Source organism: Schistocerca serialis, chromosome 2, assembly GCF_023864345.2.
Source record: "Schistocerca serialis cubense isolate TAMUIC-IGC-003099 chromosome 2, iqSchSeri2.2, whole genome shotgun sequence".
Taxonomy (NCBI): Eukaryota; Metazoa; Arthropoda; class Insecta; order Orthoptera; family Acrididae; genus Schistocerca; species Schistocerca serialis.
In genome coordinates, this window is record NC_064639.1 from 789,984,775 (window position 1) to 790,001,986 (window position 17,212).

At 43.3% G+C, this 17,212-nt stretch overlaps 1 protein-coding gene across 1 annotated transcript in view; it reads left to right on the plus strand.

Moving 5' to 3' along the window:
- Positions 1 to 3,006: 3,006 nt before the first annotated feature.
- LOC126456416 (calphotin-like) overlaps positions 3,007 to 17,212 on the plus strand; it is a 66,180-nt gene continuing 51,974 nt past the window's right edge. Inside the window, exons 1-2 of the mRNA XM_050092168.1 lie at positions 3,007 to 3,138; positions 5,786 to 6,538. Of these exons, the coding sequence (XP_049948125.1) occupies positions 3,127 to 3,138; positions 5,786 to 6,538 (765 nt within the window). The 5' untranslated portion in view covers positions 3,007 to 3,126. The remainder of the gene's footprint in view (positions 3,139 to 5,785; positions 6,539 to 17,212) is intronic.

A 17,212-nucleotide genomic window follows, 5' to 3' on the forward strand; every position in this document is an offset into this window, starting at 1 on the left:
ACTGATTTTCTTTCTTAATCGTCCTCAGACAGAGCTTTTGTCTTACCTCATTCGTCATCGAAGGGACGTGAAACCCTCATCTCCCTTCTTTTTTCCTAATAAATCCTCAGTCAGCTTCCTAAGAATACATCTGACCTACAGATTATAATGGCATCTACATTTCGAATAGGCCACATTGAAAGTTAATGAAGCCGTACAATATCCTTCGACCCTTCGATCTCTCTTACACACTTGATGGGAAACGGAATCCCTTTCTAGCTCTAATTAATATGTTCTGTAAAGATCAGTTTGGATTCCGTAGAAACACTGGAACACGTGAGGCAATACTGACCTTACGACTTATCTTAGAAGAAAGATTAAGGAAAGGCAAACCTACGTTTCTAGCATTTGTAGACTTAGAGAAAGCTTTTGACAATGTTGACTGGAATACTCTCTTTCAAATTCTAAAGGTGGCAGGGATAAAATACAGGGAGCGAAAGGCTATTTACGATTTGTACAGAAACCAGATGGCAGTTATAAGAGTCGAGGGACATGAAAGGGAAGCAGTGGTTGGGAAGAGAGTGAGACAGGGTTGTAGCCTCTTCCCGATGTTGTTGAATCTGTATATTGAGCAAGCAGTACAGGAAACAAAAGAAAAATTCGGAGTAGGTATTAAAATCCATGGAGAAGAAATAAAAACTTTGAGGTTCACCGATGACATTGTAATTCTGTCAGAGACAGCAAAGGACTTGGAAGAGCAGTTGAACGGAATGGACAGTGTCTTGAAAGGAGGATATAAGATGAACATCAACAAAAGCAAAACGAGGATAATGGAATGTAGTAAGTTGGATGATGCTGAGGGAATTAGATTAGGAAATGAGACACTTAAAGTAGTAAAGGAGTTTTGCTATTTGGGGAGCAAAATAACTGATGATGGTCGAAGTAGAGATGATATAAAATGTAGACTGGCAAGGGCAAGGAAAGCTTTTCTGAAGAAGAGAAGTTTGTTAACATCGAGTATAGATTTAAGTGTCAGGAAGTCATTTCTGAAAGTATTTGTATGGAGTGTAGCCATGTATGGAAGTGAAACATGGACGATAAATAGTTTGGACAAGAAGAGAATAGAAGCATTCGAAATGTGGTGCTACAGAAGAATGCTGAAGATTAGATGGGTAGATCACATAACTAATGAGGAAATATTGAACAGGATTGGGAAGAAGAGAAGTTTGTGGCACAACTTGACCAGAAGACGGGATCGGTTGGTAGGACATGTTCTGAGGCATCAAGGGATCACCAATTTAGTAATGGAGGGCAGCGTGGAGGGTAAAAATCGTAGAGGGAGACCAAGAGATGAATATACTAAGCAGATTCAGAAGGATGTAGATTGCAGTAGGTACTGGGAGATGAAGAAGCTTGCACAGGATAGAGTCGCACGGAGAGCTGCATCAAACCAGTCTCAGGACTGAAGACCACAACAACAACATGGATTACGGGAGCATATAGTTCAGAAACACTACGTTTTATTTACTAGAAAACTTGTGAAAGATACACTACTGTGTACTGTGAATATTTTTGAGCGTAATGATAAATAACCGACTAACGCGTTCCTTGCAGAAAAAAAATCTACGGATGACAACAGTTGTTAGCAAAGATTTTCATACTACATAGACAAAGAAATTCGAACAGGGTGATGGTCAGTACGATACGGTTGTTACATGTACTTATGCGCCACAAAACCAAGAGTCATGTTTATAGACGACTCTTCTAAAAACAAGACAGCATCCGATCCGAACTACGTCACTTGCAGTTCAGCAGTAAAACAGTGAGCAAGTTTCTCGAATATCATTTTATATTGTATGTCCTCATCGACAGTTAGTGCAAAATTACCCTTACGAAACACGGCTGCACGAATTACGTCCAAATTTACAAGGACGGCTCCAAGACTCTTGAAGAAATGGGATACGCTTTTTGCTGCACACTAGCTAACAAAGTTGAAAGACACGAAATATACAAGGCATTGTCTAATTACACTTCCATGACTTAACTCAGTTATTGCCATTTTAAATACGAATGGTATAAGAACCTCTTACAGAACCTCCTACAACATAGAAAACTGTCTAAGAGCCTCGTACAAAACATTAGTGCACTACTAATTTTATTTTGTTTTTTAACCACACATAAATATAAATAAATTTAAAGAAATGTGACACATTAACACATATAAAATATGTAAGTGGCAAAACAAAAAATAAAATAACTGCCATAGAGCTGTCATTCATTGTATACCATTACAAATGCACCTCGTAACTGACGGATAAGGGTCATAAGGATATGAACCTTAAAAAAAAAATGACAACCCTTTGTACAGCGATCCGTTTATCAAAACTTATCAACGAGATTCTGAAAGACGACGCATGTCGTACTTTTAATTATTGAAATAGTTATTTGATGTCAGTTTTACAACATTTATTGACAGAAGAAAGAAAGAGACCTTAGATTTTAACCATTATTGTGCTACGAAAACTTATTCACTTAGCATGCAGACAAAAACAGTAAACGAAGACATAAAACTGATTTTTTAAAATGTTAATGAATGCCTTACAAGTAAGAAAAACCAACGTGACAATCTGTCTTGCAGTGTTTTAGAAGGGCAAAACAGTCTAAAGTTTTGCTACGTTATTGACTTCCTAAATTGATATTAAGTACAATAATTTCTACCTTTTGGAGTTTCCTTGGCCGCGTGTATTTTCAATGTATTGCTATTGCCCGAGCGTCCCTCAGCGGAAGACAAAAATCGACTTCCAACGTACCTTACTGGAAGATAGCTAACAGCTGTAGAAGAGTCTGAAGCACTAGTCTCGTAATGCATTCGTGAAAAAGACGCGCCCAAGCTTGCGCCATTTCTTTGTTCTGAACCCCTAGCTCCTACAGTGACTCCAGCACCCACAATGGACAACGTTACGAACAACACAGAAGGATATCTGGCTCGACTTTGGAGTTACGGCGCTGCTGCACAGTCGATTCTGTAACGTGTCAGGTGCATGATGTAGAATTTGGGTGCCCGGCCATCTGTTCCCGCACTGAGCGCTATAAAAGTCAGTCGGCGAGGGCAGCCCAGCACAGTTCGCAAAGCATCCGGGCAGCAGCATGGCTTACAAGGTAGGCGAGCGCGCGCTTTGTCTCTTCACTGCACCCACCTTCTGTGTCTCGAGGAAACAGGCGTATTTTTTTTCTACGCTGAATTCGGGAAGCTGTTGCTAGGACTTACCTCCACTGTTCGTTATCTGAGAACAGAGGTGTTTCCAGCCGTAAGCAATACTCTGTTTTGACCTAAGCAATAATCTGTTTTGAACATGAAATAGCAGGGGGTTTTGTTTCCCATAGTGGAGCATAGTGGACCTAATAGGACGGTACTCGAACAATTTTACAATGATACTGTAAGTAGGCTGTCTAGGTTTTCATGTTGGTAACGCCACGTAGCGCTCTATATGAAAATCACTGACTGCTGTGTGCAGTCTGTGGCTGGTTGGTTGTAAACAGCGCGTAGCGTTGCGCAGTTGGAGGTGGGCCGCCAGCAGTGGTGGATGTGGGGAATGAGATGGCGGAGTTTTGAGAGCGGATGATCTGGACGTGTGTCCATCAGAGAGAGTAAATTTGTAAGACTGTATGTCATGAACTGATATATATATTATGAATTTTTAACACTATTAAGGTAAATACATTATTTGTTCTCTATCAAAATCTTTCATTTGCTAATTATGCCTATCAGTAGTTACGGCCTTCAGTAGTTAGAATCTTTTATTTAGCTAGCAGTATTGGCGCTGTTTGTATTGCAGTAGTTGGAGTAACGAAGATTTTTGTGAGGTAAGTGATTCATGAAAGTTATAAGTTATTGTTAGTCAGGGCCATTCTTTTGTAGGGATTGTTGAAAGTCAGATTGCGTTGCGCAAAAAATATTGTGTGTCAGTTTGGTGGTGATCAGAATAAGTAAAGAGAGAAATGTCTGAGTACGTTCAGTTTTGTTCAGCTGTTCGAAAATCAAATAACGTAAGGGGTTTATCAGCACAGTAATTCACAAACTTTTCTAAGGGGACGTTTCAATACTAATATCATTGTAAGAGAAACATGATTCATTATCAGTGTTCCTGAAACCGCGAGAGAAATAGAGCGTTACCATCATCGTCTATATCACTTTACGTTTAGCTTTACTACGAAGAAATGGCTTTTTTTTAGCTTATCAGTGACGACAGAGTGAATGAGAGCCACAAAAGACAAAAATAAATTGAAGCTTGTGGTGGCACGTGTACTGTGTATTGGTTTACGTTCTGAGCGTCTGTTAATTTGTCTTTCATTTAACTGACTTTGTTCTATGTTCGATCGAAATCACTAGCTTAATTCCTGATTATAATTTCAAATATGTGGAATGCAGGAAGCCCAAAATTTATCAACCACTGATTTCTTTCCTGCTTGTTAAAATTATGGAACACAAAGGGGACCTAGAAGCATATAAATTATCATTAAAATCTGACGAATGAATGCTGTAAAACTTACAGTTAGTTGTGAAAAGAATACTCAGTCAGTCGATGTTTTCGTCTCACTATCTAAACCTATACTCTACGAATCTAAGCTTATTTCATTTACAGAATAAAACAATTCCTATCTTTTGTCGTCACTTTCCATTCACAAACAAAACTATCACTCCTTCCTTAGGTGTCACGTTTGGCTATTTTTATAGCTAAAACTTCACAAATGTTCACAAAAAATGGACTTTTGCTATGAGACAAGAATTTCGATTCTTCACCTGACAGTAATAAATACCTCGTCGACATGCTTTTTTTCTGTGTTTCAGTGCGTACCATTTCCATCAGCTTCGTGGGTTGATGGATGGAGGACTCTGCTATCATTCTGCAACTAGTAACACTTTCATGTCATTGGTTCGAGATGCCCTCCTTGTTTCTACCACCCAGATCCGCTCCATCTCACTACATGCATGTTTACGAAGATTATTACTTTCTTTTACAAAGAGTAGAAAAAAGAACATAGGAGCTTAACGTCCCGTGGGCTACGAAGTCATTAGAGGAGAAGTACAACCTATATTGGGACAAGACGGGGATTTGAACCACGAATCCAGTGTCTTAATTAATGCGCCACCTCGCCTGGTATATACAGTTAACTTACATTCCTTAACAGCAATCACATTTCATGCCAGGGGCTTAAAATACTTCATTCAGTGACGATAAATGTCACGAACGCTCATTGGTGAGCATCGATGTCATCCTACCACCAGATGCTATCAAATATTCATCAAATCTCCTCTGGCGTTGCACAGGGAACAAAGAGCCAGTAACGTAGCTCACTTTTAAGCCCGTGACTATAGGGAATTAGTTGGAAAATCGCCAGAGTTGTCCCCTTCTATCACTATTTCCACGTTCCCCCTCCTAAGGCATACAGCGTCATTAGCCACACAGTTAACATATTTCGTCGAAGGAGAGTCCATGTATTGGTTGGACACAGCCACATACTACTTAGTGATGTTTTTCGTATGTAAAGCTATGACTGCTAGTAATGCGGCACTCGCACTCTAGTATCTCCGAGGTAGATCATTTTTAAATGTCCTAGTGCACATTCAAGCAGTGGTAGAAACTATAATATGATCAGAGTATTCTAGTAGCCACAACGTAAAAGAAGTTTCATTCCATATGCCGGATTAGTTACCCCAAATTTCAGAATGTAAACCAGTGTTTATAGGAGACATCAATAATACTTATTCTGTCAACAATGATACTTATTCTTATTCTCCATCCAGGTGATCATCTTCGCGGCGGTTGTGGCTGTGGCCCGCGCCATCTACCTGGACGCTCCGTATGCTACGTACGCTGCCCGCGCTTATGCTGCCCCCGCCTACGCCGCCGCCCCTGCTGTAGTCGCCGCCGCCGCCCCCGCCGTCGTCGCCGCCCCCGCCGTCCGCGCTGCCCCTGTGGCCGTCGCCGCCCCCGCCGTGAGGGCCGCCGCAGTGCCGGTAGCCGCCGCCGCCCCCGCAGCCGTGGCCGCCGCCGAGTACGACCCGCACCCGCAGTACAGCTACGGCTACAGCGTGTCCGACGCCCTCACCGGCGACTCCAAGACCCATCAGGAGAGCCGCGACGGAGACGTCGTCCAGGGCAGCTACAGCCTGGTCGAGCCTGACGGCTCCGTGCGCACCGTCGACTACACCGCAGACCCCGTCAACGGCTTCAACGCCGTCGTTCACAAGGAGGGCGGAGTCCACCCGCCGGTCGCCGCCCCCGCCACTGTGGCCGTGGCCGCCCCCGCCGTAGCCAGGGCTGCCATCGCCGCCCCTGCTGTGGCCGCCGCCCCTGTGGTTAGGACAGCCATCGCCGCCCCTGCTGTGGCCGCCGCCCCTGTGGTGAGGACCGCCGTCGCCGCCCCCGCCATCGCAGCCGCCCCCATTGCCAGGGCAGCCATCGCAGCTCCAGTCTACGCCACCTACGCCGCCGCACCCTTCGCCAGGGCTGCTTACACTGCCCCTCTCTACCCGTACGGCAGAGCTTACCTCCGCTGAACCCGTTTTAGACTTCCACTGACGTATGACTATTACATAAACTCTTGCCCTGGAATTCGCTGATCATCTGTGTATTTATGCCATGTAAATAAAGGCGCTGACTCATAATATAGTTTCATTCCTAGGAGATCATCCTTCCTGCTTGATCAGAGAATCAGATCTGGCCATCCCTAGTGAGAGAGAGCGAGACTGAGTGATAGGGAGAAGACAGGGAGAGAAAGAGATAGATAGATAGATAGATGGAGAGAGAGAGAGAGAGAGAGAGAGAGAGAAGTATAACAGCAGCGTTAAGCCCTTAGCAAAGATTGCCTCTGTGCCATCGTCATGCAGCACAGCCAACCAAACGGTAACAATGAAGCAGTATTCAGTCTCAAGCTTGTATTTATCACCTTAATACTCCATTACACATGCTATTATAGTGATGGTACACATTAAATGTTTTTGGTAATGATAATTTCTTAGTCATCTGCTTTTTACAATGAAGATTTAAACTTTATTTTAAAGACTCTTCGTACTTGACCACATACTTCATCTCACAATCCTGACACCTATGTCAGTCTTACACTTCATCTTCTGCTTCATTTCGTTGTCCGTCTGGAATGCAATTTCAACAACTTTGTTGTTGAACAATCTTGCCGTTTTAAATGAGATAATTACCCAATATGGCATGACTCTATATTTCTGTGGATTTACATTGCTTTGTTGGTTTGAAGAGCATAATAATAAAGATAATGGTTCATCGATGGTAGCAAAGTACCTCAAGATTGATCACGATTTGTTGGGAACCGTCACAGACAGTATCAATTTATGGTACGCTGGAGAAAAGATGGTTCACTGTTAAATTTGGGGAAACAGAGATTATTTTCCCCATTAGAAGATACAGGGGTGTCCAAGGGGCATTTTTGAGCCCACTGCAGTGACGTCATCGTGAGAACCAGCCACCAACCTAATCTCCCTAGCAGCCGTTAAGTTGTTGGTTATCCTCAGTGGATGCTGACAATGCGAAGTAGGTGAAACATTGTTTTTCAGAATTAGCTATGACTTCAGACATAAATTTACTGTAGACAGCAGTATAGTTGTGGGGGGGTACGATCTATACACAAAATGATAGTGTAATCCATAACACGAGAACGTGTCTTTGTTGGAGTGTTATGCGCCAATATGAGATGTGTAAGAAAAAGTTTTATATGCTTGACGTTGCATATTTACTACTTGCTTTCTACTTTTCATGGTGACGAATGGCATATTAACTTTATGTATGTGATGCTATAGGCCAAAGTAGATAAATCTGCATGTGTGTCAGTATGTCTAGTAATGCGAAGCAATGATTTGTATTTCCATGTGTCATAGAACTTGCTATGGAAATTATGTAGTCCCGAAACATGTTTTGGTAAATAAATGACACACTTTAGACGACTGGTGCGTAATATTCTCACTGTTAATTTACAAATTAACAGTAATACACATAAAAACCATAGAGTTGGGAATGCATTGGTCCTCAACTTCAAATGGTATAAGTGTATTTATTATAATCACTTATTGAACAAGCACAAGCACTGCTGTGCCGGAAAAAAAATGTAACACTGCATTCTAAGATTATTGTAACCAAACATTCTATAACCTCAAAATACACATACATATACTATTTGGCTTAGGGATCTAGCAGTAGCAAACAAGTAAACATGTTTCCGACATGATCACAGATGTCTACACTCAGTCGATTTCTTATACCTTATTTATTTCAGGGATTTCTTGTACGCAGTTCAATCACATAAATATGATCACCACCTATGTCCGATGTCAGCATGCAGTAACCATTCACAGACGGCAGATGGTAGCACTAGCAGTGGAGGGTACATAAAACGTGTCCGGAAAACACTGCAGCCGTTGTCGTGATGCCTAAATGGAGCAGTTTACGTAGCCTTCAATAGGGCAAGATCAATAGATTTAGGACCAAGAGTGGAAGTACTTCCGAAACCCCGAAGTCTGTAAACTGTTCGCGTGCCGCCCCGTCGTTAACGTTACATGGCAAAATGGCTCTATGCGAAGACAGCGCCTGGGCATCTTTGGTGCAGCACGGGCCGTAAGTGACGACTGCGGAGATGTTTTCGTGCGAATAGACTGCAAATGTTAAGCAGCTGACCGTCCAGATGAACCGAAGGCTACCAACAATGTCTCCTCAGCGACCGTTCACCGAACGTTGCCGCACGTGCCTGGACCATGCCCCCACACTGACTGTTCATTCTACGACGAAGGCTTCAATTTGCACACCAATAGCGCAACTGAACGTCCACTGAGTAGTGAAATTTGGTCTTTTCTGATGAATCACGTTTTATGCTCAATAGACGTGAATCGTCTGCAAACAAAAACGTGCAACAGTCGTCCGGACGGCCCAGGCCGGAGTAAGGAGCGTTATGGTATGAGGAACCTTTTTCTTAGAATTACCTGGGTGATCTCGTCATTCTCAAAGGAACAACTGATCAACAGACATATGGATCTATCCTTGGGGACCATGTACACTACTGGCCATTACACTACTACACCACGAAGATGACGTGCTACAGACGCGAAATTTAACCGACGGGAAGAAGATGCTGTGATATGCAAATGATTAGCTTTTCAGAGCATTCACACAAGGTTGGCGCCGGTGGAGACGCCTGCAACGTGCTGACATGAGGGAAGTTTCCAACCGATTTCTCATACACAAACAGCAGTTGACCGGCGTTGCCTGGTGAAACGTTGTTGTGATGCCTCGTGTAAGGAGGAGAAATGCGTACCACCACGTTTTCGACTTTGATAAAGGTCAGATTGTAGCCTATCGCGATTGCGGTTTATCGTGTCGCGACATTACTGCTCGCGTTCGTCGAGATCCAATGACTTTTAGCAGAATATGGAATCGGTGGGTTCAGGAGGGTAATACGGAACGCCGTGCTGGATCCCAACGGCCTCGTATCACTAGCAGTCGAGATGACACGCATCTTATCCGCATGCCTGTAACGGATCGTGCAGCCACATCTCGATGCCTGAGTCAACAGATGGGGACGTTTGCGAGACAACAACCATCTGCACGAACAGTTCGACGACGTTTGCAGCAGCATGAACTCTCAGCTCGGAGACCATGGCTGCGGTTACCCTTGACGCTGCATAACAGACAGGAGCGCCTGCGATGGTGTACTCATCGACGAACCTGGGTGCACGAATGGCAAAACGTCATTTTTTCGGATGAATCCAGGTTCTGTTTATAGCATCATGATGGTCGCATCCGTGTTTGGCGACATCGCGGTGAACGCACATTGGAAGCGTGTATTCGTCATCGCCGTACTGGCGTATCACCGGGCGTGATGGTATGGGGTGCCATTGGTCACACGTCTCGGTCATCTCTTGTTCGCATTGACGGCACTTTGAACAGTGGACGTTACATTTCAGATGTGTTACGACCCGTGGCTCTACCCTTCATTGCCGGCCGGAGTGGCCGTGCGGTTCTAGGCGCTACAGTCTGGAGCCGAGCGACCGCTACGGTCGCAGGTTCGAATCCTGCCTCGGGCATGGATGTGTGTGATGTCCTTAGGTTAGTTAGGTTTAATTAGTTCTAAGTTACAGGCAACTGATGACCTGAGAAGTTAAGTCGCATAGTGCTCAGATCCATTTGAACCATTTTCTACCCTTCATTCGATCCCTGCGAAACCCTAAATTTCAGCAGGATAATGCACGACCGCATGTTGCAGGTCCTGTACGGGCATTACTGGATACATAAAATGTTCGACTGCTGCCCTGGCCAGCACATTCTCCAGATCTCTCACCAACCGAAAACGTCTGGTCAATGGTGGTCGAGGAACTGGCTCGTCACAATACGCCAGTCACTACTCTTGATGAATTGTGGTATCGTGTTGAAGTTGCATGGGAAGCTGTACCTGTAAAAGCCATCCAAGCTCTGTTTGACTCAATGCCCAGGCGTATCAAGGTCATTATTACGGCCAGAGGTGGTTGTTCTGGGTGCTGATTTCTCAGGATCTATGCACCCAAATTACGTGAAAATGTAATCACATGTCAGTTCTAGTATAATATATTTGTACAATGAATACCCGTTAATCATCTGCATTTCTTCTAGGTGTAGCAATTTCAATGGCCAGTAGTGTTGTTTGTTTTCCTCATCATCTACCTGTAGGACAATGCAAAGCGTCACACAGCTCGTAGTGTACGTGCGTGGTTCGAAGAGCATAGGGAAGAGTTTAGCGTAGCCACTTGGCCACCAAATTCCCCAGATTTAAACCCAATAGAGAACCTGTGAGACCACCCCGATCGGGCAGTTCGCACCGTTGATCTTCAACGGGAAAACCAAGCGCAGCGGACCATGACTATTGTGTCGTCATGGCTCCACATTCCTGTTGACACTTTCCAGAAACTCATTGACTCCCTTGTTTGCCAGATGGTCACTTAATGTCACTTTACAGCGTATAATGACTCAGTGGCGTGCGAGTCATTAGAGAGAGATACTAACAGCTCTTCAGAAACAGTCAGGGAAAAATATTATAGTCCACAGAAACACGGCAACAGGACTGCGGTATGACCTAAGCTGCTCCAAATTCCTACACTGCAATCTTAGCCACTACACCACTTCACTGGTTAATCAATCTGTGAGAGATCTGTTCCTGTATTGCCCGCAGTTTCATTCATTCATGTTCATAGGGAGGGAAACAGTGTGGGATTTGGATATGAATTACCTCATAAGTTCTTGCAGAACTAAGACTTCTAATAAAAATTTAACATCACTATTCACTGCCTTAAAAGCATTTGTGAATGTGACATTGTTTCAAAATAAAAGGCTGCTGTATTGAATAGCTGTTGTTAGTACTCTTATCCCTCCCCCCCCCCCCTGAACCATGGACCTTGCCGTTGCGCGCCTCAGCGATACAGATAGCCGTACCGTAGGTGAAACCACAACGGAGGGGTATCTGTTGAGAGGCCAGAGAAACTTGTGTTTCCTGAAGAGGGGCAGTAGCCTTTTCAGTAGTTGCAGGGGCAACAGTCTGGATAATAGACTGATCTGGCCTTGTAACACTAACCAAAACGGCCTTGCTGTGCTGGTACTGCGAACGACTGAAAGCAAGGGAAAACTAAGGCCTTAATTTTTCCCGAGGGCATGCAGCTTTGCTGTATGGTTAAATGATGATGGCGTCCCCTTGGGTAAAATATTCCGGAGATAAAATAGTCTCCCATTCGGATCTCCGGGCGGGGACTACTCAAGAGGACGTCGTTATCAGGAGAAAGAAAACTGGAGTTCCACGGATCGGAGTGTAGAATGTTAGATCCCTTAATCGGGCAGGTAGGTTAGAAAATTTAAAAATGGAAATGGATAGGTTTAAGTTAGATATAGTGGGAATTAGTGAAGTTCGGTGGCAGGAGGAACAAGACTTTTGGTCAGGTGAATACAGGGTTATAAATACAAAATCAAATAGGGGTAATGGAGGAGTAGGTTTAATAATGAATAAAAAAAATTAGGAGTGCGGGTAAGCTACAACAAATAGCATAGTGAATGCATTATTGTGGTCAAGATAGACACGAAGCCCACGCCTACTACAGTAGTACAGGTTTATATGCAAATAGCTCCGTAGATGACGAAGAAATTGATGAAATGTATGATGAGATAAAGGAAATTATTTAGATAGTGATGGGAAACGAAAATTTAATAGTGATGGGTGACTGGAATTCGACAGTACGGAAAGGAAGAGAAGGAAACGTAGAAGGTGATTATGGATTGGGGGTAAGGAATGAAAGAGGAACCCGCCTGGTAGAATTTTGCACAGAGCATAACTTAATCATAGCTAAGACTTGGTTCAAGAATCACGAAAGAAGGTTGTATACATGGAAGAAGCCTGGAGATACTAGAAGGTATCAGATATTTTATATAATGGTAAGACAGAGATTTAGGAACCAGGCTTTAAATTGTAAGACGTTTCCAGGGGCAGATGAGGACTGTGGCCACAATCTATTGGTTATGAACTGTAAATTACAACTGAAGAAACTGCAAAAAGGTGAGAATTTAAGAAGATGGGACCTGGATAAACTCACTAAACCAGAGGTTGTACAGAGTTTCAGGGAGAGCATAAGGGAACAATTGACAGGAATGGAGGAAAGAAATACAGTAGAAGAAGAATGGGTAGCTGTGAGGGATGAAGTAGCGAAGGCAGCATAGGATCAAGTAGGTAAAAAGACGAGAGCTAGTAGAAATCCTTGCGTAACAGAAGAAATATTGAATGTAACTGATGAAAGGAGAAAGTATAAAAATGCAGTAAGTGAAGTAGGCAAAAATTAATACAAACGTCTCAAAAATGAGATTGACGGGAAGTGCAAAATGGCTAAGCAGGGAAGGCTAGAGAACAAATGTAAGGATGTTGAGGCTTACCTCACTAGGGGTAAGATAGATATTGCCTACAGGAAAATTAAAGAGACCTTTGGAGAAAAGAGAACCACTTGTATGTATATCAAGAGCTCAGATGGAAACTCAGTTCTGTCCTCTATAACTGATGTCTGTTGATATTTGGCTTAATTTTATGAAAAGAAGTTAATGAAATATTTATTTTATTTCCTTACCCCTATATTTCGTGAGGAACAGTTATCAGCTTGTCGTAACTGAGAAAATGCTCATCTTAATTCAATGACATCTCTGACTTAAGCATTACATTATTAACGGATTGCATGTAAAAAACTGTTTCATACGCATCTTGATTGAATACCTCTCTTTCTTAAAACGCACTGATTCTCAGCTCAAGCCAAAGTGACTGAACAGTTTCGGCTTGTGTGACTGCATCTGAAAAACATAAATTGCTATTAAACATTAAAATAATTTAACAGTAACACGCAAATCCACACTAGCTTCCACTAGTACAGTTACAATGGTCACATTTAACTTCAATTCTTCAGGATAAAAAAAGGGTGGAAAATTACGTAAGGAAAATTAAACAAGTCGCCTTTGAGTGTTGTTGTTGCAACAGGAAATGGACTATTCATTGTCGTAATTAGTCACACAACATGAGAAAAGAAACAAAGACCGCTGGCTCCTTACTGTGTTGTTAGACGAACATGGAACTGTGTGTAAATCATATCACTGTGGGCTACACCCACTTTCATGGTGTACAGGTAGAATTACTGTTTCTTAAAATATTAAGTGGTTCAAAAAGAGGCGCCACACCTTATTGCAAATACATGGTATATCGTAATAATGGCATGAAAGCTTACAGTTGAAAGTGCGCGGTACTGGAAGCAAAATTTCTAGTAAACATCGCTCTTAAACGTATACCTGAAGAACTTGTAAGTAGGCTGTTTAGGTTTTTATGTTGGTAACGCCACGTAGCGCTCTATATGAAAATCACTGACGGTGCTGTGTGCAGTCTGTGGCTGGTTTGCATTGTTGCAATTTGCTATTGTAGTGTTGGGCAATTGGATGTTAACAGCGCGTAGCGTTGCGCAATTGGAGGTGAGCCGCCAGCAGTGGTGGATGTGGGGAGAGAGATGATGGAGTTTTGAGAGCGGATGATCTGGACGTGTATCCATTAAGACAGTAAATTTGTAAGACTGGATGTCATGAACTGATATACACTCCTGGAAATGGAAAAAAGAACACATTGACACCGGTGTGTCAGACCCACCATATTTGCTCCAGACACTGCGAGAGGGCTGTACAAGCAATGATCACACGCACGGCACAGCGGACACACCAAGAACCGCGGTGTTGGCCGTCGAATGGCGCTAGCTGCGCAGCATTTGTGCACCGCCGCCGTCAGTGTCAGCCAGTTTGCCGTGGCATACGGAGCTCCATCGCAGTCTTTAACACTGGTAGCATGCCGCGACAGCGTGGACGTGAACCGTATGTGCAGTTGACGGACTTTGAGCGAGGGCGAATAGTGGGCATGCGGGAGGCCGGGTGGACGTACCGCCAAATTGCTCAACACGTGGGGCGTGAGGTCTCCACAGTACATCGATGTTGTCGCCAGTGGTCGGCGGAAGGTGCACGTGCCCGTCGACCTGGGACCGGACCGCAGCGACGCACGGATGCACGCCAAGACCGTAGGATCCTACGCAGTGCCGTAGGGGACCGTACCGCCACTTCCCAGCAAATTAGGGACACTGTTGCTCCTGGGGTATCGGCGAGGACCATTCGCAACCGTCTCCATGAAGCTGGGCTACGGTCCCGCACACCGTTAGGCCGTCTTCCGCTCACGCCCCAACATCGTGCAGCCCGCCTCCAGTGGTGTCGCGACAGGCGTGAATGGAGGGACGAATGGAGACGTGTCGTCTTCAGCGATGAGAGTCGCTTCGGCCTTGGTGCCAATGATGGTCGTATGCGTGTTTGGCGCCGTGCAGGTGAGCACCACAATCAGGACTGCATACGACTGAGGCACACAGGGCCAACACCCGGCATCATGGTGTGGGGAGCGATCTCCTACACTGGCCGTACACCACTGGTGATCGTCGAGGGGACACTGAATAGTGCACGGTACATCCAAACCGTCATCGAACCCATCGTTCTACCATTCCTAGACCGGCAAGGGAACTTGCTGTTCCAACAGGACAATGCACGTCCGCATGTATCCCGTGCCACCCAACGTGCTCTAGAAGGTGTAAGTCAACTACCCTGGCCAGCAAGATCTCCGGATCTGTCCCCCATTGAGCATGTTTGGGACTGGATGAAGCGTCGTCTCACGCGGTCTGCACGTCCAGCACGAACGCTGGTCCAACTGAGGCGCCGGGTGGAAATGGCATGGCAAGCCGTTCCACAGGACTACATCCAGCACCTCTTCGATCGTCTCCATGGGAGAATAGCAGCCTGCATTGCTGCGAAAGGTGGATATACACTGTACTAGTGCCGACATTGTGCATGCTCTGTTGCCTGTGTCTATGTGCCTGTGGTTCTGTCAGTGTGATCATGTGATGTATCTGACCCCAGGAATGTGTCAATAAAGTTTCCCCTTCCTGGGACAATGAATTCACGGTGTTCTTATTTCAATTTCCAGGAGTGTATATATATTATGACCTTTAACAATGTTAAGGTAAATACATTGTTTCTTCTTTATCAAAATCTTTCATTTGCTATCTATGCCTATCAGTAGTTAGTGCCTTCAGTAGTTAGAATCTTTTACTTAGCTGGCAGTATTGGCGCTCGCTGTATTGCAGTAGTTCGAGTAACGAAGATTTTTTGTGAGGTAAGTGATTCATGAAGGGTTCTTTTGTAGGGATGATTGAAAGTCAGATTGTGTTGCGCTAAAAAATATTATATGCCAGTTTAGTGATGATCAGAATAAGTAAAGAGAGACATGTCTGAGTAGGTTCAGTTTTGCCCAGCTGTTTGAAAATCAAATAACGTAAGAGGTTTATCAGTACAGTACTTCACTAATTTTTCTAAGGGCAGTACTTGACTCTGGCAGTCCCATTTCTTGTAATTAGTGAAAGAGCCTTTAGCAAATGCATCAAATCGAACGATTACCCCACACTTCCGTTACGTAAGATTAAATTACAAGGTGCAATCGTTAGAAAAAGTGTAGATGTACGTCCAAAAACCAACTTAGAATTCTTTTGTCAAAGCCACAGTTTCTCTATGAACTTCCTTATCATTCCATTATTGTCAACAGAAATTATATTGGGGGTAGACTTTATGAATGAATACAAAGCAATCTTAAACTTTCACGATGCTGAAAAAAGTTTAGAGAAGGAAGGTAAGTCAATAGCTTTGAAATTTGAAGATTGGCTCTCAAACCATGACGAAAAAGTTTTTTTTTAAATGAAGTATAATTATTTTGGAAGAGGATATGAATAGATTACAGAAAGCAGGTATACATAGGGCTTTTTTGGAATAATGATGAACGAAGGGGGATCTCCAAGAAGTAAAGAAAGTTTTGTTTGCAAAATACTGCAGAAAAGCAAACCCTGTCCTTTCCTTTTGTGTTATCCCGCTATGTGTTTGTGTACCCCTGCGCATTTGTGTTCTTCCTGTCTCTGTGTACTGTTTCGTAGAATTTTTTTCTCTTCTAATATTAAGCTACATTTACTATGATGAGGAATATTGTTTCCTCAAATATAATTTGCATTAATACTACGTTATTTACTTTGTAAAAATGTTTATACATAATTTATTCTGTTCTGTTTTAATGCTCATGTGTGAAATTAATGTTTATATTTACTTCATTTATTTACTTAAGTCATAATTCCTGTAACACTGATGTATATGTTTATTTCTATTCTTTTGTAAAGCTTGTACCACTACATATGTTATCTGTATTGTTATGTTCTTTAATGATGTATTTTGCACCTTTGTGATTGTATTCTTATGTTGTAAATTTATAATTGTATAGACACCAGTTCTTCAAATTAAGTTTCATTTCACTGCACACATTTCTGTTGGTCATAGTATATGCACAATATGTGAGAAGTTGGGACTGTTAGTGTTTGCACGTGTGTTAATAAGTCAGTAAGGGACTGGTTAACAGCATTGCTGGTTCTAAAGCTGGGTTTACACTAGCAAGTCGCTTGCAGAAGTTATTGCTCGCTTGCAGCTGTGTTTACACAGCAGTGCAAGAATTAAGCAAGATTCTTCTGCAAGTTCTTTGGCAAGAAACTTGCGTCAACAACTTGCTGATACTGTTTACATATGCTTTCAGTACAACTACGAGTGTCAGC